We start from the raw sequence: 26,963 nt of genomic DNA on the forward strand, positions 1-26,963 counted from the left end.
TTTGAGGGTGCAGAGGGTTGGAGGATTTTGAGGAGTCTGTGTTGTGTCTCCTGCACTTCCTCTAAAGGAATGTCCTGGCTGAGTGCCACCCTCTTGAAAAGTTCCTGGAACTGCTTAAAATCGTCCACATTCTGTGGCGGTGGTGGCATGAGAGCTTCATCTGCAACTGATGGGGAGTTAGGAGCAGGTGATTCAGGGAAAGGTTTGTAGCTCACATCTTCAAGGGGGGTTCAGGAGCTCTAGATGTAGATGGAGCTGGAGATAGAGGCGCAGAGTGGACTTGCGGCCTGGTGGAAGGACCACGAGGAGGAGTGGCAGCAGGGGCCGACCAAGGGTACCACTGAGGCCAGTGCATAGGGTAGGAAAGCTAGGGCGCCAGTCCTGGGGGGACAAAGTAGAGAAACTAAGGCTGGTTCTTGTGAGGTTCCGTGCCTTGAGATAGATATGGCTCCGGTGGGGGAGGAGAGTCAGGCGGGGAAAACTCTGCCTGCTGCTGCATGTCATTCTCACTGACAGTGAGGGCAGCCAGGTCGGGTGGCGAGAGTGGCTGTTCAAAGAGTGAGCACTCGGTTTCTAGGAGAGGAGAGTCAGGCTCTGGGGCCATGGAGTGCTTGATTTAAAAACTGTTGCTGCTCCATAGGCTGCGGTGCCATGGGTCGTGGAGTGTGAGCCGATGTCTGCAGCGATTTTTGCTTAGCCGACAGCTGTTTATATGTGCCCTGTGGAGGTTCTGCGTCTGCTGCGGGGGTCATCGTCAGGCTTGGTTCTGACGTTCTTGTCGGCACTGGGGTGCATCCTCAGTGCTGGCGGGACTGGTGCCGAGGAGAGCTGCCTGCTGTGGAAAGTCGGATCCCTGCTTCTGCGCCCCGTTTGAGCCATGGCTGAGGTGCTGGGGCAGTCAGAGGCGCCGGTTTTTGATGCTGTCAGCACCGGGGGGAGAGATTTTGGTGGAGACCTTTTATGCTTCTGCAGATCTGTGTGTGGAGAGGTTGAGGCTTCCTGCCTCTTCGCTTGAGAGGGTGACGCCGCGCTCCTGGTTGGTTCTGACCTAGCAGGGGAGAGTGAGGGAGAAGGTTTATTTGTGCCCGTCTCCGTTGGCAGCTGCAGAGATTTCTCCATAAGGAGCATTTTCAGCAGCAAGTCTCTGTCACGGCAAGCCCTGGTTTTCAAGCTATTACAGTGGACACACTTAGCAGGGACGTGTGTCTCGCCAAGACACTTCACGCACAGTGAGTGTCCGTCAGACCAGGGCATAGGCTCCTTGCAGGAGCCACATTTCTTGAATCTTGGGGATCCCGGCATCATGGAGCTATGATTGCCTGGAGGGAGAGTCTCAACGGAAGATGAACATGAGAGAAAAAAAGTTTTGTTTTTGTTTTTTTTAACTAAAAAACTATTCTAAAGGAAGGGAAAGAACTGGGATATTTCTATCTAGCTATTTCTATTTATTTCTACTTATTTCCTTAAGTGACCAGGGAAGAGATGAGCACTGCCCTGAGTTCCATCTTCAGCCGAGGACACTTGAGAAGGAACTGGGGAGGGGAGTGCGGGACACACGCGCACAGACAGACCCTAATGACGCTGCAAGACAGCAGCTGGGTGCATGCGTCCCAATCAGGCACTGCTACCGAAGAGCTCCAATCAACAGTGCTGGGACGCACCATCACCTGGAGTGGAGCACTCACAGGGACAGCACTTGAAGAAGAACTTTACATATAATAGCGCCACACATATTTTACTGGGACACTAATGGTGAGCAGATTATGAGTTTTTAAATGATACCTCACAAGACATACTTTGTACAAAATGTTTCATGGTCTTGTAAAAGTGGTGAACATGGGGTACAGTCTGTCACAATTAGAGAAAAAATCCTGTAAAATATAGAAGTCAAATCCCAATGAAGAAAATAGAAAGAAGCACAAAGTCTGGAAGGTTAAGTGTAAAAGTATAACAAGGCAGGCCAAGAATGAATTTGAGAAGCAACTTGCTAAAGATGCAAAAACTAACAGTACATTTTTATAGCAGGAAACCACTAGTCCCTCCCCCAGAATCCCTTGGCTTCACCCCATTAGATCCCAGATGGCTGGTGTCACAGATCCCTGGAATCCCCAATTTGCCTCCACAGACTCCCAGCGCTGCTGGAAAGGCAGCTCTGAGAGCCAAAGGGGGGTCTGATCCCACCCTCTGAGCCAGGGGGAACCTGGTGCTCAGAGGGAGGGTGAGCAACTCTCAGATGAGTTGGGGGAGGTCAGTACTTAGAGGGGAGATTGGGCTAGGGGAGAAACACTCACATGGGTGGGGGGGATGCTGTTACCGCCACCCCTTCTCTGCAGAGCCAGAGGCACCATCACAGCAACCCCTGTCCTGGCACATTCCCAAACGCTAGCCCCACACACTGACACCATGCAGGCTTTGCTGCCTTTGGGCCTCAGCGAGCATGGGACGTCTGCTCAGGAGCCCAATATGGCCCCACAGCTCACAGAGACAGGGGCCTGGTTGATGGGAGAGACATGGCAGGCATTGATGCTCTTGGGGTATATACCCATCCCCCCGCCACAGTACCCAGTGGGCCCAGAGTGCAAGGAACTTACATAGACATCCTGAGGTGCCTTGGGGGTATTTCATCTTCCCCAGCCATTTCTTTCATTCCTCTTTCCAGAGCTGGATCCTGAAGCCATTCAGCAGAGGCAAGCTGTGAGGCAAAGAACACCCCCACACCAGGACTCAAACTGTCACTTTCCTGCTGAGGAGTCAGATACCTTCTCCATTGGGCCACATGGTCAGATACTTTGACATGGTTGATGATGCTAAAAAAATACATCCTAGCAGCTGGTGTGAAGCCTCAGCTGACTTCTTAATGAAAAGAAAAAGAAAAGGAGAATCCAGAGCCCACTTCAAGCATTGAATATGCACACTCCTTGCAAACTTTGTATCAGGTGGGTGAATCCCTGGTGAACATGAACCTGTTTAACTCCCTGCTCCAGTGCGTTACTGAGGCCTGAGACTTCAGCCCAGTTCAGGGAAAAGAGCTGACAGTTACAGGAATAATGAAAATGTCCAGAGTGACATTAAATAAAATAATATCAAAGTGATCTGCTGCTCTTCTTCTTAATGCAAGAACAAGGGAACATTCAATGAGAGCTAACTCATTTAGCCTACGAGGGATTTAACACATCCCAGGGGAGAATTTAACCTCAAGCCCAGGCAATACAGAGCAGGTCCCTGTGCTGGTGTAATGAGGCAAAGTGCTGCTTTGCAAACAATTGAACCAGGTTCAAACTGCAATTCTTCCCCTGAATTTTCTCCCACTATGGACAGCTGCTGCTTGAATCTGTTGATAATGATACATAGGAAATGTCCCCAGACAAAGTGGCTGATCCTCTCACAGGGACTCAGAGACACCTGAGAACTGGGCTTCTCTTTCCAGGGGGATCTGGATGATAAAGACAGAGCTGATTGATTGTCCTATCAATAATTAAGATGCTGAAAAATATCCAAGTGTAATAATATTCACCTATTATAAAATAAAAAGACCTTCATTTATTTTGTGAATTAATAATTTCAAATAAAATGCAATCCATTCAATCTTTTAAAAAGCTATCTATAGAGAGTCAGCGTGCTCAATAACTGATCAGATCCATCCACCTTAACTCTGGAGTCATTGTCGCTCCCCCATCATTTTGGCAGGTATTTTCAGTGATTTTTGGGACAGGGATGGGGATTACAAAGTGTGGATCACTGATTCCTGGGCGCTTTTATTTAAAACTGAATTAAGTCCAGGCAGAAATCCAGGCAGTGAGAGTTGAGCTTAGCTCTCTGAATTCATAGACCAGGATGCACACCATGACACCACAGAACCAGCTCAGTGCTGTACAGTATCAGTCTCATGACCTGCAGGTGCTGAATTCACACTTCAGTGAGGGTGGGCAACGCATTTCTTTCCTTTTCATGCTTTACTCAGAGGCCAAAAGGGGCTCCTCAGGTGCATGGCAAATTCAAAAGGGTTTCAAGGGATTTAGCTGCCTCTGGAAAGGGGAGAATGAAACATGTCTTGGCTGAGGCCCCACAGGGGAAATTTTAGCTAAAAAGTAAATCTGCATGGAATACTGAGCAATGAAGAGCTGGAAATAGTCAAGCAGCATAATTACAGCATTGGTGGTTCAGTGCTGACATTCCCCTGGCATTCAGAAAGCAATGGTTTGATTCCTGGCCAGTGCAGTGCTGAACTTTAGTGGCTAGACGTTTCAGTGAAAACAAATCCACTGTAGAAGAGGGTATGACGTTGCACTCCATAAGACTTTATGGAAATATGCTTATGAATGTATATATGACATAACTGGAATATGTTTTATGCTACATATGCCATGTAACATATCTATATAAAGGTTATGATCTACTGAATACATTCATCCTATTTGTATGCATGTGTCATTGTTGTACTCAAAGTTATGAATATTGGCTGTATACTTAAATAATCTTAGTAAGGCATTTGGTCATCTTCTTTAGAAAGGAATTTGCAAGTTAAGTGCCCAACCAAGAAGCACTTAACGGACAATGGATCTTGGAAGGCTCCAATCCACATAAGAAGTCTACATGAGGACGTTCAAGGTAGCATGTGAACCATGGCTGCTACCTGTAAGTTCTGAGTCGTGTATGGACATGTGACTTGCCCATGTGACTCCAAAACTCCATCTTGTAGCTGGAATTCTACACAGGGGAAGGGAGGGGTATCCACCCACAAGAGAAAGTCTATTTAAATCCCTGGGAAACCCCTCCATTTGGTCTTCAGCTGGCTCAAGAGATAGCCTATCCACCCCCAAAGATATCTGAGAGAAACTGGAACAGAGGACAGTAACTACAGGGTGTGTGTGGGTGATTGCTGGACCCAGACTAGAAGGAGACTAGTCTGTAAAATGAAACTTACTGGAACACCTCTGAGGGTGAGGTTTTATCTGTATTAAGTTTTCTTACTGTATTAGGCATAGACTTGCGTGTTTTATTTTATTTTGCTTGATAATTCACTTTGTTCTATCTGCTATTACTTGGAACCACTTAAATCCTACTTTCTGTATTTAATAAAATCACTTTTTACTTATTAACCCAGAGTATGTATTAATACTTGTGGGGGCAAACAGCTGTGCATATCTCTCTATCAGTGTTATAGAGGGCGAACAATTTATGAGTTTACCCCGTATAAGCTTTATACAGGGTAAAACGGATTTATTTGGGGTTTGGACCCCATTGGGAGTTGGGCATCTGAGTGTTAAAGACAGGAACACTTCTTAAGCTGCTTTCAATTAAGCCTACAACTGTTAGGGGACGTGGTTCAGACCTGGGTCTGGGTTTGCAGCAAGCTAGCGGGTCTGGCTCAAACCAGGCAGGGGACTGAAGTCCCAAGCTGCCAGGGCAGGAAAGCAGGGGCAGAAGTAGTCTGGGCACATCAATTGGCAGCTCCAAGGGGGTTTCTGTGATCCAACCCGTCACAGAGGGGTTTCTTTTTTCTTCTTTAAATTTCTCTGATTGTTGCGATCACAAAAATATTTGTGCAAGACCAAGAAAAATGAGCAAAACCTGAAAATCTGCAGGGAGGGAGGGGGTTGTCTCTCTGAGCTCCAGGACAGATGGAGATTTTCACAGAAGAGGATTAAGTCTGGGAGGGGCCTCAGTGACAAACACAAGTCTTTTGCTGAAACAAGGTTTTTTTTCCAGTTTCATTTTAACCAAGTGCCAGACTCCCCCCTACTGCAGCCCCTGGCTAGACCCCAGTGACATCCTGGCCTCCGCATGTGACCTACAGCCTCCCCGCTGGCAAATCCTCTAGTGAGTCTTAAAACAACTGCCCTCGTGTGGCCCTTTTCCCAGCTGACATAACAGGTTTTAACATGACCTGTCACAGTGTCTGTGGCTGGGCAGCTTGTGGGTGAATCATTCCCATTTTCTCTTCACACATCTCTGGGATTCTCTCCCACTTCCACTCTCCTGAGCCTGACTTGGAAATATCTTGTCAGGGAACCTTCTGTGTGAAAACCTATCACCCACATTGCTCCTGGTGAATGGGGAGGAGAATGTGACACTTCATTACACATTTGAATACATAGGGAATATTTTTCTCGGAGAAAAAATTCAAGAAAAAGGCACTTTCTCCCCTCTAACACTGATACAGACATTTTCAATGCTTTAATAAGCAGAGATTTAACAGCTGACATTGAAAATAAAAAATATAGAAAACTCAGTAACTCTTCTCCAGACTAAACTATCCTCATAGTGCCTAGGTGCATGTCATCTCAACATGACCTATGGGGTTTGTTTAGTCTGGAGAAGAGAAGACTGAGAGGGGACATGATAACAGTTTTCAAGTACATAAAAGTCTGTTACAAGAAGGAGGGAGAAAAATTGTTCTCCTTAACCACTGATAAGACGCAATGGTCTTAAATTGCAATAAAAGTGATTTAGGATGGACATTAGGAAAATCTTCCTTAACTGTCAGGGTGGATAAGCACTGGAATAAATTGCCCAGGGAGGTTGTGGAATCTCCATCATTGGAGCTTTTTAAGAACAGTTAGACAAAACACGTTAGGGATGATCTAGCTAATACTTAGTCCTGCCATGAGTGCAGGGGACTGGACTAGATGACCTCTCGAGTTCCCTTCCTGTCCTACGATTCTATGTCATCTCAGGATGGTATGCAGAGATAAAATTTCTAGAAACCATTAATGACTGCTTTTTGGAGCTGCTAGTCCTGGAACCCACAAGGGAAGAGGCTATTCTTGATTTAGTCCTAAATGGAACACATGATCTGGTCCAAGAGGTGAATATAGCTGAATTCCTCGGTAATAGCGACCATGATGTAATTACATGTAACATCCTTGTTGGGGGGAAATACCAAAAAAGTCCACCACAGTAGCATTTAACTTCAAAAAGGGGAGGCTGTAGGAGAACTCGGAGGGAATCAGAACCATTAATACGGAATGTTGCTCTCCCTGGCAGAGCGGGCTGCTGCTGCGAGGGACTACATGGAGAGACTGCTGTGCAATCTCCCTCCCCTGCCTCAGAATTGGTTGCTCTAGCTCAGGGGTCTCAAACTCAAATGACCATGAGGGTCGCATGAGGACTAGTGCATTGGCCTGAGGGCCGCATTACTGACACCTTCCGCCCTCGGCCCCGCCCCCACTCCACCCCTTCCCACCGAAATCCCCACCCCCAACTCTGCCCCCTGGGGGTGCAGGAGAAGTGTGGGGTGTGGTGGGTGCTCAGGTTGAGGTGCAAGGGGGTGCAGGGTGTAGCAGGGGGCTCAGGGCAGGGGGTTGGGGTGTAAGAGGAGTGCAGGGTGCGGCAGGGGGCTCAGGGCAGTGGGTTGGGATGAGGAGGGGCGTGTGGTGAGGCAGGGGGTTCAGGGCAGGGAGTCAAGGTGCAGGAGGGGTGCAGGGTGCCGGAGGGGTGCGACATGGGGCTCAGGGCAGTGGGTTAGGATGCAGGAGGGGTGCGGGGTGAGGCAGGGGGTTCAGGGCAGGGGGTCAGGGTGCAGCAGGGGGCTCAGGGCAGTGGGTTGGGATGCAGGAGGGGCGTGTGGTGAGGCGGGGGTTCAGGGCAGGGGGTCGGGGTGCAGGGTGTGGCAGGGGACTCAGGGCAGGGGGTCAGGGTGCAGCAGGGGGTCGGGGTGCAGGAGGGGTGTGGCATGGGGCTCAGGGCAGTGGGTTGGGATGCAGAAGGGGTTGGGTTGAGGCAGGGTGTTCAGGGCAGGGGGTTGGGGTGCAGGGTGTGGCAGCGTATTCAGGGCTGGGGGTCGGGGTGCAGGGTGAGGCAGGGGGTCAGGGTGCAGCAGGGGGTTCGGCTGCTGGAGAGGTTCAGGGGCAGGATCTGGCCCAGCGCCTACCTGGAGGCAGGGCTGGCTCCCTGCCTGCCTGCCTGCCCTGCCCCGCTCCGGGAAGAGGCTGGAACATGGAGAAGGGGGGGCGGAGGGGCTGTGTGTTGATATTGCTTCAGGCAGCGCCTCCAGCAGCTCCCATTGGCCGTGGTTCCCTGTTCCTGGCCAATGGGAGCTGCTGGGGGCGCTGCCTAAAGTAACAGCCACACACAGCCCCTCCTTCCCCACGTTCCAGCCTCTTCCCGGAGTGGCATGAGGCAGGGCAGGCAGGCAGGCAGGGAGGGAGCCTGCCCTGCTCCTGGTGCACATCTGGCCAGAGCCGCTGCAGGTAAACACTGGGGGAGGGCGGGGTGGCTGCGAGGGGCTCGCGGGCCACGTGTTTGAGACCCCTGCTCTAACTGCTATCTGAATTTAAAGAGACAGCATGCCGACCCACTCTCCCCCAACACACACACACACACACACACACACACACACACACACACAGTCTCTCACATACATACTTCCTCCCCCCCCATTTCCACAACACACACTCAGTCTCTCTTCCCACCACACACACTTCCTGTCACACGCTCCTCCCTCTGCCCCACCCCCCGTTCAGTTGAAAAGCAGCTGGCAATCTAGTAGGATGCCCATGAAACAGATGGGATTGAGAAACCTGCATCATGTGATGCTGTACCTACCCCATGAAGCATTGCAAACCCTTTCCAAAGCACCCTGTGGCCAGTTGCACCTCTCTGTGTCGATGCAAGAGCTGCTAGTGTGGATGCGCTTCAGCGACACAAGGAGCGTAGTATGGACACGCAACAGTGGTTTAATTAAAGTGCTTTAATTAAAAAGAGGCATAACTTTTGACAACAAAACTCTGTACTGTAGACACAGCCTAAGAAACCAACACATAGAATCAGGACTCAAAATTCACGTATCCTGCAGTCTGACACATTCATTCCCTCATTGGCTATCACCACTTGCACAGCATGGAAGGCAGCCAGATTGGGACCCATGGGGAAGGAATGTCCTCTGAAGGCATCAGCTCTTTCTCACTTTGCCTCATGAAACACTGGATCCAAATAATAAAGGACAATTGTTCCCAATCTCACCATGGCAGCCTTTGGGGCTGTAATCAGTGCCACTCAACTACACAGTGACATTGTAAACAGTTTTATCTGTGCCATATTAAACCACAACTTCCTTCTCCTGGGTGAAAACAAACAACTAGACAGCTGCTATTTCTCTCTACGTTCTTGCCAAGTTCTTGGCCTAGGGCAGGATAAATTTACACTTCTCTGTACTAGAATTCCTTATCAAACCACTCACAATTTCAGTAGTGCTAGTGAAGAATGGATTCCCCAGACATATACCTAATTTCTTTCTTTAATATGATGCCACATGTCAAAAATTAGGAACTATGTACAGGCCTGGATCAGAATCTCTATAAGCTACCAGAGACGTAATTTCTCTGTAGCCCATGAAATAAATTTGTTAGTCTCTAAGGTGCCACAAGTACTCCTGTTCTTTTTGCGGATACAGACTAACATGGCTGCTACTCTGAAATCTATCATAATCGTTATTTTTCTGCTTCAAGAAAGATGTCATTTTATCCACATTTGCAGCACATACAAAGAATGAGTTCAGCAAACACACCATTTCTATTTACATCTGCATAGTTAGGGATATCCTTTTCCAAATAATAAGATTATTTAGGAGATTAGCTTCATGGGTAACCTGCTGTGAGACCTGAATTATAACTGTTTTGGAAATCAAAGACCGACATTTTGCCTAGTTTCAAGTCACTTACTGCGTAATTCAGTCGGTCCCTGGAGGATCTGACAATATTGACCTACACAATTGAACAACACTGTGAACATATGCAGTTACTTCAGTTAGTTGTACTATTGGAATCTGCTGTTGTTCATCATCTCAGATTGGAGATTAAAAAATATTAATGAGTCCTGCGTAGCAGGTCCAATAGAGTGGAGTATTCTCTTCACTGAACTGCACTTCACGCCACCATGGAAGGACGGGGAGTAAGAAAAACAAAGTAAGAAATGACTATTTTAGCAAGTGGTCGCTTGTCTCAAAATTCCCAATAAATCTGAGCTACAATTTATCAAACAAAACTACTATTTAGTTATGTGACCAAATGGCCTTCAGGAAAGAGGGGGAAAAAAACATCTCAGAGAGGTGTCAGACACTTCCAGTTTCATATAAAGTAAAATTCCAGAGCAGGTTACATGATTCTTCCATTGTCTTCTCCTCTGATACCTACTTCACTGAGCACTGTCTCATTATTATTAAGTCGTGTAATTTACAAAAGTATTAACAATCATAATGGGGAAAAAGCAGCCAACCTTCCCATCTGCAAACAATTCCAACCAAGCAGGAAAAAGTCCCGAAGTGGCCTAGCTAGTACCTGGGGTAGTAGAGAGAGAGAGAGAGAGAGAGAGAGAGAGAGAAAGAGCATGAGCATGTGCCTGGACACACTGGGCCTCGTGCAAGATCTGAGGCTCAACCAAAAGCTGTGAACCAGAGGAGGCCTGGCCTTGGCAACATAACAACATACTTGATATTTATGTAAATATATTCCAGCTAGTACAGATACATCCAATCAAATACAAGATGAGATGGTTTGACAAAATAATGAATGGGGATGTTTTGTCCAAGATCTCAGAAACAAGGGGAGGTAACAAAGCAATGTAATGAAACTTGTAAGATGGTATGTAAGTTGTTTATCCCAGTTGTGTCTCAGTTTATAAATGTCGGGCTATCTCGCCTTAACCCTCGTCCAGCCACAGGGGCAGCAGAAAGTCCTGCTGTTGACTGAGCTGGTCTCTTGTAACGGGCATATATGTGTTAGCATATCTGTAGGATCTATGGGGTGCTAGGACCATGCTTCATTAACAATAAACCTGGCCGAGCGCCTTCACCACCGAATCGAGTCTCTGCTCTTTCTACATAGTTCTATCAATGTCTACTGGGTCAGCTACCTGCACAGAGCTGGGACATCACACAGAAAGAAAAAGAAAAGAAAAGAAAACACATACACACAAAAAACTGGGATTTAGACTAAAAATGATCACATTCTGTTTGGGATCCATTCAAATTTCCCTTCCAGATGTGTGACACATTCATCTGCAGCACTATTGAGTCTGATTTCAAAGCACAATTCTGAATCACAGAGTTGAGCATACGGCATCATGTGACACTTTGGTAGGTGGAGGATTAGAATGTGGAGAAGATAAACATTGCATGGCTCAGACAGAAGCTGACACTACTCGGGTGTTGGGGAAGGAGAGAACTCACACCTCCGACTCACCTTCTGGTCTAACAGAAGCTGAAACAACATTCTTTTGCCTGTCCCTACTCTTGGTTATATTTAAATATATTTTAAATGAGAAAAACAATACAAAAAAGGAATGCTGCTCTGCACAACCCAGGGTAACATGAGAACAACTGGGAATGAGACAATCTGTCCCCAAAGAGGGAACTCGGTGACTAACAATCACTTTGCAGTGGGAGGAATAGTATAAAAGTGATACTCTAGGTTTCTTTAAACTAGGAAAAATGGTGGCGGTCAGGTTACTTTATGCAGAAATGTATTTGAAAACTTCAACCACTGTACATGTGCAAAAGCAGGTAACTCGTCTGGGGGACCTGACGGACCATGGCGAACCAAATGGTGCAAATAACCTTAGAGTTCACTATGTGGGAATTAACCAAAGTATTAAAGAAAACATATTTTGTCAGCCCTAGGCAAGTTTTTTATGGTGTTTATCACTCTTGTGGATCCTCAGATGCTCAACACGGTGTGAGTACACATAAAAGCTCTTCCCACACCCTGAGCATTTATAGGGTTTCTCTCCTGTGCGGAATCTCTGAAGACAAATAAGCCTTGGTCAATCAGTGAAGTTTTTCCTACACTCCCAGCATGCATATGGTCTGTTTCCTTTGATGTGTAATAAGGCCCGAGCGGTAAGTGAAGGTTTTCCCACACACTGAACATTTATAGGCTCTTTTTCCCGAGTGAATTCTCTCATGTCTGAGAAGGTGTGAGTTGTCATTGAAATTTTTCCCACACTCTGAGCATTCATATGGTCTTTCTCCTGTGTGGATTCTATGATGTCTAATAAGTGCTGAACTCTGAGTGAAGCTTTTCCTACACTCACAGCATTCATAAGGTCTTTCTCCTATATGGACCCTCTCATGTCTAATAAGGGGGGACATATCATTGAAGCTTTTCCCACACTCAGAACAGGTATAGGGTCTTTCTCCTGTGTGGATTCTCTCATGCCTAATAAGCTTTGAGGGGCTACTGAAGCTTTTCCCACACTCAGTGCATGTGTTGTTTTTCTCTCCTGTGGGGATTCTTTGCTGGGCTCTGGTTTCCTTGAGGTGCTTGTGAGTTCCTGGACTATTTGTAGATTTACTCAGTTTCTCCCCTCGCTGGTTTCCCTGCTGCCTCTTTGACCTGTGCTGACTCTCACAAACTTTTCCCTGCTCACGACTCCTGGACACAGTTCCTTTAGATCTTTGTGATAATGCTCTGTGCAGTTCCACTTGCTTAGCATCTGCCCGTTGAGGATTCTGCTCCTGATTCTCACTCACCATCCAGTCACCTGCTGGGAGACGGAGAGAGAGAAACATCAAAAACAGGGATGGAAAAGGGGACAGGAAACCAAAATAAGTGCTGTGAAGACAGAAAAATATCAGGAACTGCATTCCCCTACACTCCTCCCCATAGGGGAGAGAGAAGGATATCAGATCGGCCATCGAAATACTCAGGAGAATGGGAGGTCAGGGAAGGAGCCACTGCCATGCATCAGTCAGGATGGGAAGGAAGCCATGACAGATCTCTGCCCTGAGCACTGTAGACTGGCCATAGCTCTTCCCTTTATTCCAGCTGGGAGATCAGACCAGCTTTGGAATGGGAAACCCTGCTCTGGGGAAAGAAAACAGGGGAAATTCGGTGAATTCATGGGACATTTGTCACACGCACTGTCACACACACACCACCTATTATTTTAACCCCAGATTGGAAAGTTTTTTCTAAATCTCCCTTGCTGCATAGTAAGCTGACTTATTGTTCTATCTTCAGTGGGCATGGAGAACAATTGACCATTGTAGCAATGTGGGACTCACCCCTGCGGCGCCTCCTGCTGGTCTCTTCCGGGAATTAGCTCATCCAGCCTCAGGACCGCCCTCTGCAGGCCTGTGACCCGGTGCCCCGTTATCTGGGGTGCTGCCCCCTGGCTGTACACCCCTCTGTCTCAGGGTCTTCCCTCCCCAGGGAACCCCCACCCACTATCCCCACTTCACCTCAGTATAAGGCTACTGCCAGTCATCGTCTAGCCCCCGCGCCCTGGGGCAGACTGCAGTATAAGCCACTCATCACAGGCAAGGTTGGGTTTGGACTTGCTGCCTTTGCCTTCCCCTGGGCTGCCCTCTGCAACCCCCAATACCCGTTGGCCTTCTGCTAGGCCGCAGCCTGGGGCTTTCCAGGCTGGAGCTCCCAGCTCCTCTGTCTTTCCCCAGCCCTGCTCTACTCAGGTACTCTGCTCAGGTCCCTGCAGCCAGGTCCCTCCCTCTCAGAAGCTAGAGGGAATCTGCTGAGCTCCTGGCTCCCAACCTCTTATATAGGGCCAGCTGAGGCCTGATTGGGGCATGGCCAGTGATGAACTGTCAAAATCTTAACAACCGGTTCCCTCCTCACCCCATGAGGGGGTCGTGGCCTACCCCCACCCCCCAGGACTCCTGCCCCATCCAACCCCCCACGTTCCTTGACCCGCCCCGGGACCCCTGCTCCCTGACTGCCCCCCGCCGCCCCATCCAACTCCTCCTCTCATTCCTGATGGCCCCCTGGGATCCCTGCCCCATCCAACCACCCCTTCTCTCTGTCCCCTGACTGCCCCTGGAACTCCTGCCCTTGACTGCATCCCACCGCCCCATCCAACCCCTGCTCCTTTCCTGACAGTCCCCCCAGGATCCTTGCCCCCCATTCAATCCCCCCGTTACCTGCCCTCTGACCGCCCCGACCCCAATCCACCCCCTCCACCTCCGAACTCCCCTGCCCTCTATCCAACACCCCCTCCCTGCTCCCTGACCGCGCTGCCTGGAGATGGCTGGTGACGCTACAGCTGCGCCGCTTGGCTGGAGCCGGGCCAGGCCAGGCCGCCTCGCAGCGCCTGGAGCACCAGGTCAGGCTGAGCTCATAGTCCGCTGCCCAGAGCATGCGCTGGCGGCGGGGCAAGCTGAAGCTGTGGGGGAGGGGGAACAGCCGGGGACTAACTTCCCCAGCCGGGTGCTCAGGGGCTGGGCAGGAAGGTCTTGTGGGCCACGGTAGTGGGTGCCCACTCCGCCCCGCCCCTAACAGCCAGAGGGACCTGCCGAGGGGAGAGGTGGGGTGTTCCGGCAGTGCTTACCTGGGGCGGCTCCCGGGAAGCATCCAGCAGGTCCCTCTGGCTCCTAGGTGCGGGGTAGCGCAGCTGGGGGGGGGGGGGGCGGGGGGTTTCCCGCCCGGGGCCGGGGCCCCCCCCCCCCCCCCCCCCCCCAGCCCACCTATGCTCCGTCTCCCTGGGCCTGAGTGCGAAGTTGCCGCTTGCTTCTCAGCCCTCCCAGGCTTCCCGCGCATACAGCTGATACGCGGGAAGCGGGGGGAGGGGGGGGAGAGAAGTGGGGCGGAGCATTCAGGGGAGGAGGCGGAGGTGAGCTGGGGCCAGGGGCAGGGTGGGGAGCTGCCGGAGCTTTACTGGTTGTTAAATTTAAAAGCCCTTTTAGAACCAGTTGTCCCACGCGGGACAACCGGTTCTAAAAGGGCTTCTAAATTTAACAACTGGTTCCCGGGAACCAGTGTGAACCGGCTCTAGCTCACTATTGGATGTGGCCCAGCTGCGGCTGCTTCCCCAATCAGCCTTGTAGCTGCTTTCTCCTGCAACAGCCCTCTCCCAGGGCTGTCTTAAACCCCTCAGGGCAGGAGCATGTGACCACCCCGCTACAACCACCATTCTCTTTCTAACAGCCCTTAACATCTTTGAAGACTTATCAGGTCCTCTCTCAATCTTCTTTTCTCAAAACTAAACATGCCCATTTCTTTCAACCTTTCTTCACAATTCATGTTTGAGGATAATGAGGTAGCCTTATGGATGTTTCTTCTCCAGCACCATTCTGAATGGATATGAGTTGGGGTGAGGAGGATCCTCCTAGAGCATTCTGAAGGATGATTAAAGAGGTAGGAGGGGAACCAGAGGACGACAAGAGAAGACAAGGTTTCAAGAGGAGGAGCCTGGTCAGTGGTGTCAAATGCAGATGACAGGTCAAGGAGGGTGAGGCTGGAGTGCTGGTTCTGAGCTTTGCCTAGGGAGAGCTGTGACCCTAAAAGCATCACAGTGCTATCTGGCACACTGTTGGTGTGATATTTTCCCAAGGGCATCATGTAATGTATCCCTGAAAAAAACACCTGTAACTGATGTTTCTTCAAGATGTGTTGCTCATGCCCATTCAACTTAGGTGTGTGTGCTCACCCCACATGCATCGGTGCTGGAAGTTTTTCCCTCAGTGGTATCCGTAGGGAATTGGCTCCGGCACCCCCTGGAGTGGTGTGCACATGGTGTATGTATATAGGGCACCGCCGGCTCCCCCGACCCTCAGTTCCTTCTTGCCTTCCTTCCCCACGGTTGGAGTTTCCAGTGGGGTGTGGAATGGACATGAGCAACACATCTCAAAAAACACCATTTACGGAAAGGTAACTGTCTTTTCTTCTTCGAGTGCTTGCTCAAGTCCATTCAACTTAGGTGACTCCCAGCAGTACCCCTGGAGGCGGGTAAGGAGTTCACGGACGTGTAGATTGCAACACAGCTCTGCCGAACCCAGTGTCGTCCCTGGCCTGCTGAGTGATGGTGTAGTGGGCCATGAACGTGTGCACCGAGGACCACGTCACAGCTCCACAGATGTCCTGGATCGGGAAGTGTGCCAGGAAGGCTGCCGAAGATACCTGTGCTCTGGTCCAGTGGGCTCTGACGATTGGCGGCAGAGGGACTCCCACTAACTAGTAGCAGGTCTGAATGCAAGAGGTGATCCAATTAGAAATCCTCTGTGTGGACACCCGGAGGCCCTTCATCCTAACAGCTGTAGAGATGAAAAGCTGAGCAGACTTACGGAAAGGCTGTGTCCTATCTAGGTAGAAAGCCAGGGCCCTTCTTTCACCCAAAGCGTGAAGGTGCCTCTCTTCACTAGTCTCATGGAGCTCAGGGCAGAAGACCGGAAGTCCTGGCTCATGTGGAAACTAGATACCACCTTGGGAAGGTAGGCCGGGTGGGCACGGAGCTGAACCTTGTCCTTACAGAAGACGGTGTATGGCGGTTCTGAGGTCAGGGCTCGCGGCTCGGAGACTCGCCTCACTGATGTCACCGCCGCCAGAAAAGCTCCCTTCCATGATAGGTGAGACAGGGAGCACGAGGTCAAAGGCTCAAAGGGCGGACCTGCGAGCCTGGACAGAACCAAGTTGAGATCCCACTGAGGGGCCGGGGACCAAACTTGAGGAAAAAGTCTCTCAAGACCGCTGAGGAACCTAACCGTTATATCATGGGAGAACACCGTCTGCCACTGGAGTGGCGGATGAAAGGCGGAAATGGCTGCCACAAGTACCTTGATAGAGGAGTGCGCCAGGCCCTGGTTCCTCAAATGAAGCAGGCAGTCTAAGATCAACTGCACCAAAGAATGCAAAGGGGAGATGCCCCGTTCAGCTGCCCAGCGGAAGAACCTCGTCCACTTTGCCAGGTAGGTCCGCCTAGTCGAGGGCTTTCTACTCTCGAAGAGGACCTTCTGGTCCCCATCTAAACAGGCCCGTTCCTCAGGGTTCAGCCACGCAACATCCACGCCATGAAGTGGAGGGATGCAAGGTTGGGGTGCAAGAGTCAACCATGATCCTGTGACAGCAGGTCCAATAGGTTCGGCAGGGGCCACGGAGGGATCGCTGACAGGCTCGATAACGTCCCAAACCAGTGCTGGTGAGGCCACACTGGGGGAGCATGATAACCTGAGCCTTGTCTCTCTTGATTTTCGCTAGGAATTTGCTGATGAGTGGAATTGGAGGAAATGCGTACATCAGGATTCCTGCCCACACCAGGAAGAAGGCATCGGAGAGGGAGCCCTTACCCAGACCCCGTCTGGAGCAAAACCTGTGGCACCTCCTGTTCTGCCTGGTGGCAAACAAATACACTTGGGGAGGTCCCCACCTCTGGAAGATTGCTCCGGGTGGAGCAGCCACTCATGGTGAGAGGAAAAGTCCCTCTTAGGTGATCTGCTAGCGTGTTCCTGGCCCCCAGAAGGTGACACGCTTCTAGGTGGATTCCGTAGTCAATGCAGAGGTCCCAAAGATGGAGTGCCTCTTGGCAGAGGGCCGAGGATCGCGCCATCCCTTGTCTGTTGATGTAGAACATCAAGGTTCTGTTGTCCATCAAGACTGACCACTCTGCCTGACAGGTGAGGTAGGAAGATCGTGCACGCTCTGTGCACCGCCCTGAGCTCTTTGACGTTTGTGTGTCGCGTTGTTTCCTCTGGGGACCACATACCTTGAATCTGGAGGGTGCCAAGGTGCGCTCCCCATCCGAGGTCTGAGACATCTGAAACCAACTCGACTGAGTGAGGAGTGCCGACGAAGGCAATTCCTTCCAGGACTTTCCTGGGGTCAGTCCACCATCGCAGCGAGGTAAGTGTTGCGGGGATGGTAATGACCTTTTCCAGGTGGTCCCTATACTGGGAGTAGACCATCACCAGCCATTGCTGCAGGGGTCGCATCCGGAGCCTGGCATGGTGCACCGCATATGTACATGGTGCCATGTGACCTAGGAGGCACAGACAAACCCTGGCCGTGGTCAGGGGAAACGCGGAGACTTCCGCGATGAGGTCCGGCAATGACCTGAATCTCTCCAACGGCAGGAATGCTTTGGCGGAGGATGAGTCGAGCATTGCTCCGATGAACTCTATCCTCTGTAGCAGAACTAATGGGGATTTTTTGTCATTTACCAACAGGCTGAGGCGACTGCAAGTGGCTAAGAGCATTGTGACATGCCTTTGGACCTGGACCTGCCCTTGACCAGGCAGTTGTCGAGGTATGGGTAGATCTGGACACCCTGACGTCTGAGGTAAGCCGCCACTACCGACATGCACTTGGTAAATACCCGCGGTGCTGTCGCTAGGCCAAATGGGAGGACCACAAACTGATAGTGGTTGGGACTTACTGTAAACCAGAGGAAGCAGCTGTGTCCCTCGAAGATGGCGATGTGGAAGTACGCATCTTTCAGATCAAGGGCAGCGTACCAGTCTCCCGGATCCAGGGAAGGGATGATGGAGGCCAGGGAGACAGTGCGGAACCTCAGCTTCGTTAGGAAGTGGTTCAAGTCTCGCAGGTCCCGGATACGTTGCAGACCGCCTTTGGCCTTTGGGATTAAAAGTAATGGGAATAGAACCCCTTGTTCCTGTACTCTGGACGAACAACCTCCACCGCACCTAGCTGCAGTAACCCCTCGTGAGAAGGGTCCCTGAAGAGGGACGGGGAAGTGGGGGGTGGGAAGGAGGGGTAGAAAGCAACTAAAGGATGTAACCCCATGCCACCGTACTGAGGACCCATCGGTCTGATGTTATAGATGCCCATGCAGGGAGGAAAGGAGAAAGCTGGTTGGTAAAAATAGGGGAGGGAGGAAGGATCCTGGGAACAGTCCGGTAGGTTGCCCTCGGGTATACCCTCAAAACGAGCGCTTGCCCGCCTGCTTATTGCGGGTCGAGCTCGACTGAGAAGCCTGTGAAGGCTGTTGGCTAGGACGCTTCTTGCGGTCTCTGGATTTCTTATGGGGAGGCTCCTGGCGGGGGTGGCTCCCCTGGTCCTGAGGCTGCCGTGGCTTGAACTGGTTGCGGGCAGGGCTGAGAACATACAAGCTAAGACGCCCCTGAGCTGAGTGCATCTCAGTTTCAGTGAACTGCAGACAGGTGTGGCCCAACCCATGTCTGTGCTGACTGGAGTGTCTAACTTAGCAAGACAGGAGTGGAGGGGTGCCTGTTCTGGCAGGAAGGGGTTCTCTGTGGTATCCCAGCTCATCGAGTGACGGTCTAAAGAGAAAACAAATGGAAATGTATGTGCAATTTGCCCAGGAAAAGGCTGCTCTGGAAAAAGAAAAGGCTGCCCACCCGCAAACCCTGGACTTAAAAGACAAAGCAAATTGAGACCCAGAAGCACGAACTGGCTGTAATGGAGTGGAAGAGGTGCACAGAGACGTGTATCCTGGAGCTGGAAGTTGGGGTCCTGGTGACTGCTGCGGTGGGAACAGACCTCAAGGACTTTGTAGCTGGAAGCAAGCCCAACCTGAGTGAAGGGGCGGGCGGGGATTTTGCTGGCCAGTGAAAGGTCTGTCATAGCTGGTAGCTGTGAGCCCACAGCTGGATCAGGGTCTCTTTCCCTTTTGGGGGACACAGGAGTGTCTGCCCCAGAGGGGAGCCCAAAGAGGAATTTTAGGTATACTGCCTCCGCCATAGTCAGTGTCCAAGTCTCCGGCAGTAAGTTCAGGAGGAGGATGTGACGTTGCACTCTATATGATTTTATGAAAGTATCCTGATGAATGTGAATATAATGTAACTAAAATATGCTTCATGCAAAAGGTCTCTTGTAAGGTATCATTACAAAGCTTATAATCTACTGAGAGTGGTCATCCTATTTGAATAAATGTATCACTCTTGTATCTGAAACTAGAAATATGAAATATAACTCTGAGGGCCTAGTGTAATTATGCAAAGTGTGGGCCATTAATGGCGGTTTGGAATCTTGATGGCTCCCATCAACCAGGACAACTGACTGTAGATGGCTCTGTTTTACTTGTAAGTCTTCCTGTATATGTGTGTGCTGTCAAGTGGGTAATGAAGTCTTATAGATCATGTCACCTGAACTGGAATCCATCTTTAACCTGGTGCTTTTCCATTGAGAAGGAGGGGGTGGGAACCCAGAGAGGGACAAAGGATTCCCGCCTTATGCAAAAGATATATAAGTCGGTGGAAGAGAACAAAGGAGGAGCCATCATGAGAAATCCCCTAGCTACCACCTGAGCTGGAACAAGGGCTGTAACAGGGGAAAGAATTGTGCCCAGACTAGGAAGGTGTCCAGTCTGTGAAACATCCCTGAGGGTGAGATTTTATCTGTATTCAGTTTTATTACTGTATTAGGCTTAGATTTGCGTGTTTTATTTTATTTTACTTGGTTGGTAATTCACTTCGTTCTGTCTGTTATTAGTTGGAACCACTCAAAGCCTACTTTCTGTATTTAATAAAAATCACTTTTTACTTATTAATTAACCCAGAGTATGTATTAATACTTGGGGGGTGGGGGGGAACAGCTGTGCATATCTCTCTATCAGTGTTACAGAGGGTGAACAATTTATGAGTTTACCCTGTATAAGCTTTATATAGGGTAAAACAGATTTATTTGGGGTTTGGCCCCCATTGGGAGCATCTGAGTGTTAAAGACAGGAACACTTCTTAAGTGGCTTTCAGTTAAGTCTGCAGCTTTGGGGCACGTGGTTCAGACCCTGGGTCTGTGCTGGAGCAGACTGGCGTGTCTGGCTCAACAAGACAGGGTGCTGGAGTCCCAAGCTGGCAGGGCAGAGAAGGCAGGGGCAGAAGTAGTATTGGCACATCAGTTGGCAGTTCCCAAGAGGGTTTCTGTGATCCAACCCATCACAGGGTCTTAGGGACTGGTGGTGCTTGACGGATCCGTGACAGCTTGAAGCCAGCAATCTATGTCTCGCGCTTGACGAATGGTACCGGGATGAGGAGTGGGACCGGGAGTCAGAATGGGCCTGGTGCCAGAAAGCACCTGCACGCAGTGATGCCCTCCTAGGGGATCAACGATGGTCCAAGGAATGGTAACATTCATCCCTCGACGGGGCCCTGGAGTGGTACCACGGTACGGACATACTGGGTGCCGGGACCGGTACTCCTGCCGGGGTGGGTGGGTGCATGCCTCCAAATGTCTGCACCCAGTAGCCGGTGAGCTGGGTCTTGAGCTTCTCTACCCATGCCCAAGGTCTGGGGACCCAATGGGGCTGCAGTGCGTCTGCCTTTCACAATCAGAGGCATGGCGGCTACGGGAGCGCAAGCGCTGGTAGGACGTCCCCCATGACGAGGAACGGTGGTGCTGAGGTGGGGACTGAAGTGGTCCGAACGTGGGTTTACCCTGTGACCAGGTAACCACAGGAGCCAGTGTGGGTGGCACTAGGAGGGACCTTATCTCCTGTGCCACCTGCAGGGCCTCTGGCATGGACGGTATCTGGAGTTGATGGAGACTTCTTCCACTATCCAGGGAAGGCGGCAGGGAGCGGGCTGAGCTTGGGCCTGAGATCCCGATGGGGGTGAAGAGTTGCCCGGCATGGGACCTTCCTCGCACCGAGTCTTATCCTTCCCCTTGCAGGAGGTTGGAGACAGACCTAGCACTGTCTTCTTGGGCTTCTTGGTCGGAGCCACAGATGGGGACCGGTGCCAGTACCGGTCCTGGTGGGGCGCTGCATACCGAGGTCACAGTGCTCGGCACCAAGTCGGAGCTTCAGTGCTGGGGTGAGGGCCGACTCCATAAGGAACAAATATCGTGTTCCTTCTTCATTCTTAGCTTGAAGGACTTGCAAATTTTGCACTTTTCACTAATGTGCCCTTCACCCAAGCAACGCAGACAACTGCTGTGTGGATCACTAATGGGCATGGGCTTCTTGCAGCGATCACAGGGCTTAAAGCCTGGGGACTGGGGCATGCCTCGTCCTGAGGCAAAGTCTTGTTCGGGACCTATGAAGTCCCTAACTATAACTAAGGGATTTACAAACACTAACAGAAAACTGTATGCACTATAATACAAGAATTAACTAGTTTGTACGAATGAGCAGCAACAGCACTAGCTGGAGCAGCAACAGTTCCAGTACCATCACTGGCAGCAAGAAGGAATTGAGGGTGGCGGGAGCCGATGGCGCCATATATTCCTCAGCATGTACGGGCCACTGCAGGGGGTGCGGAGCCGGTCCCCTATGGATACTGTTGAGGGAAAAACTTCTGGCACCAGTGCATGTGGTGAGCACACACACTAAGTTGAATGGACATGAGCAAGCACTTGATGGAGAACTCAGAACTCACTGATCATTAATACTATTGTGGGGGGTGGGGGGAGGCATGTATGGGTTGTAGTAGGAAGAGAGCCTGAGACATAAGCCCTTGCATCAGAGGCCTGGTATGAGGCAGGACCTGCTCACAGAATCTGGCAAGAACAGGGCTGATACTGCAGAAATACACATTCCTAAGAAGTACAGAGTACTCATGCAAACACATCCAGATATCAAGTGGTACCAGAACATCCCAATATCAAGGATGGTACAAAAACATTACCCAAGGATAAGAGGAACACACTGACCCCTCTTAAAAGATAAGGTCAGGATGACAGTACGTAATAGAGCTGTTTTGATCAAACCAACATGTATAAGGTAATAAGTGATAACTAGCCACATCAGGGGGCAGTAACCACAGTAACTATGTCAGAGGGGCAGTACTTACTTGCTTGTATTGGGGTATAAAGATGCATCTCAGAGGGAGTATCTTTGTCTGGCCTAGGGAGGAACGGAAAGTCCTGCCATTCACTGAGCTGGTCCATTGTTATGGGCATTCACGTATTAGTGGTCCAGTAGAGTCTGCGGGATACTAGTACAGTGCTTCGTCGACAATAAACCTGGCCGGGTGCCTTCGTCCCTTAACGGATCTTGTGGTCATTGGGTAGTTTGCTTGAGGTCTGCTATGCCAGCTGTCTGCGCAAGGCTGGGGCGGCACGCATTGGGAACACACACGCAGCCAAACATCTATCAACATCTAACCACATGGGTGACATGCAAAATTACAAACATGGTGGAATTAGGTTCTCAATTGTGTGCCAGGCAGAACGTAAGGTACCCACCCTAGACAAAGGAATGTGGTTTCACCTGTTTGCATTTGTCTCCAAGGTAACTTGAGAGACACTTGAAATCCATTTACAGAAAAGGTAAACAAAGCCACCAAGCTAGCAAGGGAAGGAGATAACCACTCAGTATCACCGGAGGGAGGAACCAGCATGAAGCCTTCGCCAGACCACATCTTCCCCGCAGGAGAAAAGGGGGCATGGAGGGATACATTTCAGAAGAATACACATCAAAGGTTTACTGGACTATAAAGGAATGGTCAGAGAACCCCTGAATGATCCTTTTAGTTAAAGAGACATCGAAACTGAGCACTTTGAACTCTGTAAAGGATCAAGGCCAGAGGAGCTTGTAAGCCATTGCTGGAAGAGAGACTTGCTGAGAAAGACTCCTTTTTGACCAAAAGACTCTAGTTTGTTAAATCAGGTTTTAGTCTTAGGAGGGTATATTTGCTTTTGTTTCCCTGTCACCCTTTCTATCTTTATTTATTATACTTGATATCACTTAAATCTATACCTTTTTGATTAATAAATGTGCTTTACTTTTAATATAAACTAACACAGCGCTAGACAATAAGAGTGTCAAACCCAGGTTAAATTAATGAGTTGCTGTTTACTGTCTCCTCAGAAGAGCAGTGAAATTAGTAACTTCTGCGAGAGTTCCAGGAGCGGGCTGGACACTACAGGCAAACAAAAACAATGAGGAGTCCTGGTGGCACCTCAGAGACTAACAAATTTATTTGGGCATAAGCTTTTGTGGACTAAAACCCACTTCATCAGATGCATGGAGTGGAAAATACAGTAGGCAGCTATATATATTACAGCACTTGAAAAGATGGGAGTTGCCTTACCAAGTGGAGGGTCAGTGCTAACGGGGCCAATTCAATCAGGGTGGATATCGCCCATTCCCAACAGCTGACAAGAAGGTGTGAGTATTAACAGAGGGAAAATTACTTTTTGGAGTGACCCAGCCACTGCCAGTCTTTATTCAGGCCTAATTTGATCATGTCAAGGTTGCAAATTAATTGCAGTTCTGCAGTTTCTCGTTGAAGTCTGTTTATGAAGTTTTTTTGCTGAAGAATGGCCACTTTTAAGTCTGTTGTTGCATTCCAGGGAGAGTCAAGTGCTCTCCTACTGGTTTTTGAATATTACAATTCTTGATGTCTGATTTGTGTCCATTTATTCTTTTGTTCAGTTGGCCAATGTACATGGCAGAGGGGCATTGCTGGCACATGATGGCATATATCACATTGGTAGATGTGCAGGTGAATGAGCCCCTGATGGTGTGGCTGATGTGGTTAGGTCCTATGATAGTGTCCCTTGAATAGATATGCAGACAGAGTTGGCCATGGGATTTGTTGCAGGGATTGGTTCCTGGGTTAGTATTTTTGTCGTGTGGTAAGTATTTGCTTCTGATTGGGGGGCTGTCCGTAAGCGAGGACTGGCCTGTCTCCCAAGGTCTGTGAGAGAGAGGGATAGATCCTTGATGCGCTGGAGAGGTTTTAGTTGGGGGCTGTAGGTGATGGCTAGTGGCGTTCTGTTACTTTCTTTGTTGGGCCTGTGTGTAGTAGGTGACTTCTGGGTACTCTTCTGGCTCTGTCAATCTGTTTCTTCAATTCCCCAGGTGGGTACTGTAGTTTTAAGAACACTTGATAGAGATCCTGTAGGTGTGTGAGGAGAAGTTATATGTGTGGAGGCTGGTAGGGGCAGTGTGCTGGGAGAAAAGCTAAGCCCTGATTGGGGGCGGGGCTTCTCTGCTTAGGGGTCCTATAAAGGTAGCCAGTCAGGCAGCGGCATAGACAGCTGCAGTGGCACAGGAGCCAGCAAACAGAGCTGTAAACAGAGGAGTTTCAGTGGGAGTTTGCGGGGGAGACTAAGAGACCTAGGCAGAGGAATAGACAGGCTAGTGAAGGGAGTGGGTGGTGTTCTGGTGCCTGTTGGGGGTTTGTTTTGCTGTGGGTGGTGGTGGTGGTTTGATTTGGTTTGTGTTTCCCAGACTAACAGGTTTTAGGTGGGAAGGCTATGACCGATACAGAGGAAGCAGTGGAAGACACAATGAGGATGACTGGATGTGGAAGCTGCAGCATGTACATGATCCTGGAGGGGGTACCTGAGAAGAGTTTTGTCTGCATGAAGTGCTGCCTGATAGAGCTGATGGAAGAAAAGATCCGAGGATTGGAGATGCAGGTGGAAACTCTGGTTCAGTTTAGAAGGGGGTTCGAGCAGATGATGGAGCAAGGACATGAGGAGGCTGAAGGGAAAAGCTCAGACTTGCAGATGGAAGCAGGACCAAAGAATTCTGAGGGGAGACTGCTGGGTGAGGAAAGTGGACAGTGGAAGTATGTGACTAAGAGAACCAGGCAGAGGGAAAGACAGGCTAGTGAAGGAGAAATAGAGCTCAGGAACAGGTTTGCAGAGTTGGAAAATGAAGAAGGGGCACAGCAGGTGGTCGCTGAAGGTGAGAGGGCAAGGAAGAAGAGAAGAGCAGCTAGTCCCATAGGAAGAGGGGAAGAGTCAATGGAGATAACACCACCAAATATGAGCCCCAGGAGGGTACGGGATGGATTGCAAGGGACAATAGAAATAGAGAACACTTGCAGCCAGAGGGAACAGAGGATACACCAGAGAATCACACCATCACCAGGAAAAGGCAGGTCTACTTGATTGGGGACTCCTTACTGAGAAGAATAGACAGGCCTGTAACTAGAGCTGATCCGGAGAACAGAAGGGTGTGCTGTCTGCCCGGTGCTAAGATACGGGATGTGGACCTGAGGCTTAAAAGGATCCTAATGGGAGCGGGAAAGAATCCGCTGATTGTCCTTCATGTGGGAACATGTCCTTCATGTGGGAACAAATGATACGGCTAGATTCTCGGTGGAACATATCAAGGGAGACTATGCCAAGCTGGGGAAGACACTTAAGGAAATCGAGGCTCAGGTGATCTTCAGTGGGATTCTGCCTGTTCCTAGAGAAGGGCAACAAAGGTGTGACAAGATTATGGCGATCAACAGATGGCTCAGGTAGTGGTGTTATAAGGAGGGCTTTGGGATGTATGGCCACTGGGAAGCATTCATGGACAGAGGACTGTTCTCTCAGGATGGACTTCACCTGAGTAAGGAGGGAAACAGACTTCTAGGATGGAGGCTGGCACAACTGATTAAGAGAGCTTTAAATTAGGAATTTGGGGGAGATGGTTGGGAGATGTCCAGGTAATCTCCACACTGGAATTTAACATTGAGAGGGAAGAAAACAAAGTAAGAAAGGATACAGCCATGGGTATGAGAATGGACATAAGGAGGAAGGGTAGTGTAGATACCAGTCTAATAGGTGATACTGGTGGTAGAATGTCTGTGCCTAATCGGGTAAAGAATGTCAGTGAAGCCAAATGGCAAAAATTAAGATGTTTGTACACTAATGCGAAGAGCCTAGGTAACAAAATGGAGGAACTAGAGCTACTGGTGCAGGAAGTGAAACCGGATATTATAGGGATAACAGAAACATGGTGGAATAGTAGTCATGACTGGAGTATAGGTATTGAAGGCTATGTGCTGTTTAGGAAAGACCGAAATAAAGGCAAAAGGTAGTGGAGTAGCATTGTATATCAATGATGAGGTAAACTATAAAGAAATAAGAAGTGATGGAATGGATAAGACAGAGTCTGTCTGGGCAACAATCACATTGGGAAAGAAAGCTACTAGAGCCTCCCCTGAGATAGTGCTTGGGGTGTGCTACAGACCGCCAGGATCCGATTTGGATATGGATAGAGACCTCTTTAATGTTTTTAATGAAGTAAACCTACAAGGAGTGGAAGATGGGAGGGATTAGCAAGGAAAGCTACCTTATTGAGGTCAGAACATGTAGGGATAAAGTGAGAAAGGCCAAAAGCCATGTAGAATTGGACCTTGCAAAGGGAATTAAAACCAATAGTAAAAGATGCTATAGCCATAAAGAAGAAGAAAACAAAGGAAGAAGTGGGGCCGCTAAACACGGAGGATGGAGTGGAGGTTAAGGATAATCTAGGCATGGCCCAATATTTAAACAAATACTTTGCCTCAGTTTTTAAATGAGGCTAATGAGGAGCTTAGGGATAATGGTAGGATGACAAATGGGAATGAAGATATGGAGGTAGATATTACCACA

At 49.6% G+C, this 26,963-nt stretch overlaps 1 protein-coding gene across 6 annotated transcripts in view; it reads right to left on the reverse strand.

The window, feature by feature from the left end:
- Nucleotides 1–8,677: 8,677 nt before the first annotated feature.
- The window catches only part of LOC117880273 (zinc finger protein 773-like), a 46,159-nt gene continuing 27,873 nt past the window's right edge, over nt 8,678–26,963 (reverse strand). For 4 of the 6 annotated variants that reach the window (XM_034776288.1, XM_034776287.1, XM_034776286.1 and 1 more), the window contains exon 4: nt 8,678–12,483. In XM_034776288.1, the coding sequence (XP_034632179.1) occupies nt 11,780–12,483 (704 nt within the window). In that variant the 3' untranslated portion in view covers nt 8,678–11,779. Of the gene's footprint in view, nt 12,484–22,432; nt 23,549–26,963 lie in introns of those variants that run through there. The other 2 variants (XM_034776290.1, XM_034776289.1) reach the window with 2 other exon arrangements.

This window comes from Trachemys scripta, chromosome 7 (genome assembly GCF_013100865.1).
Source record: "Trachemys scripta elegans isolate TJP31775 chromosome 7, CAS_Tse_1.0, whole genome shotgun sequence".
In the NCBI taxonomy this organism is placed as follows: Eukaryota; Metazoa; Chordata; order Testudines; family Emydidae; genus Trachemys; species Trachemys scripta.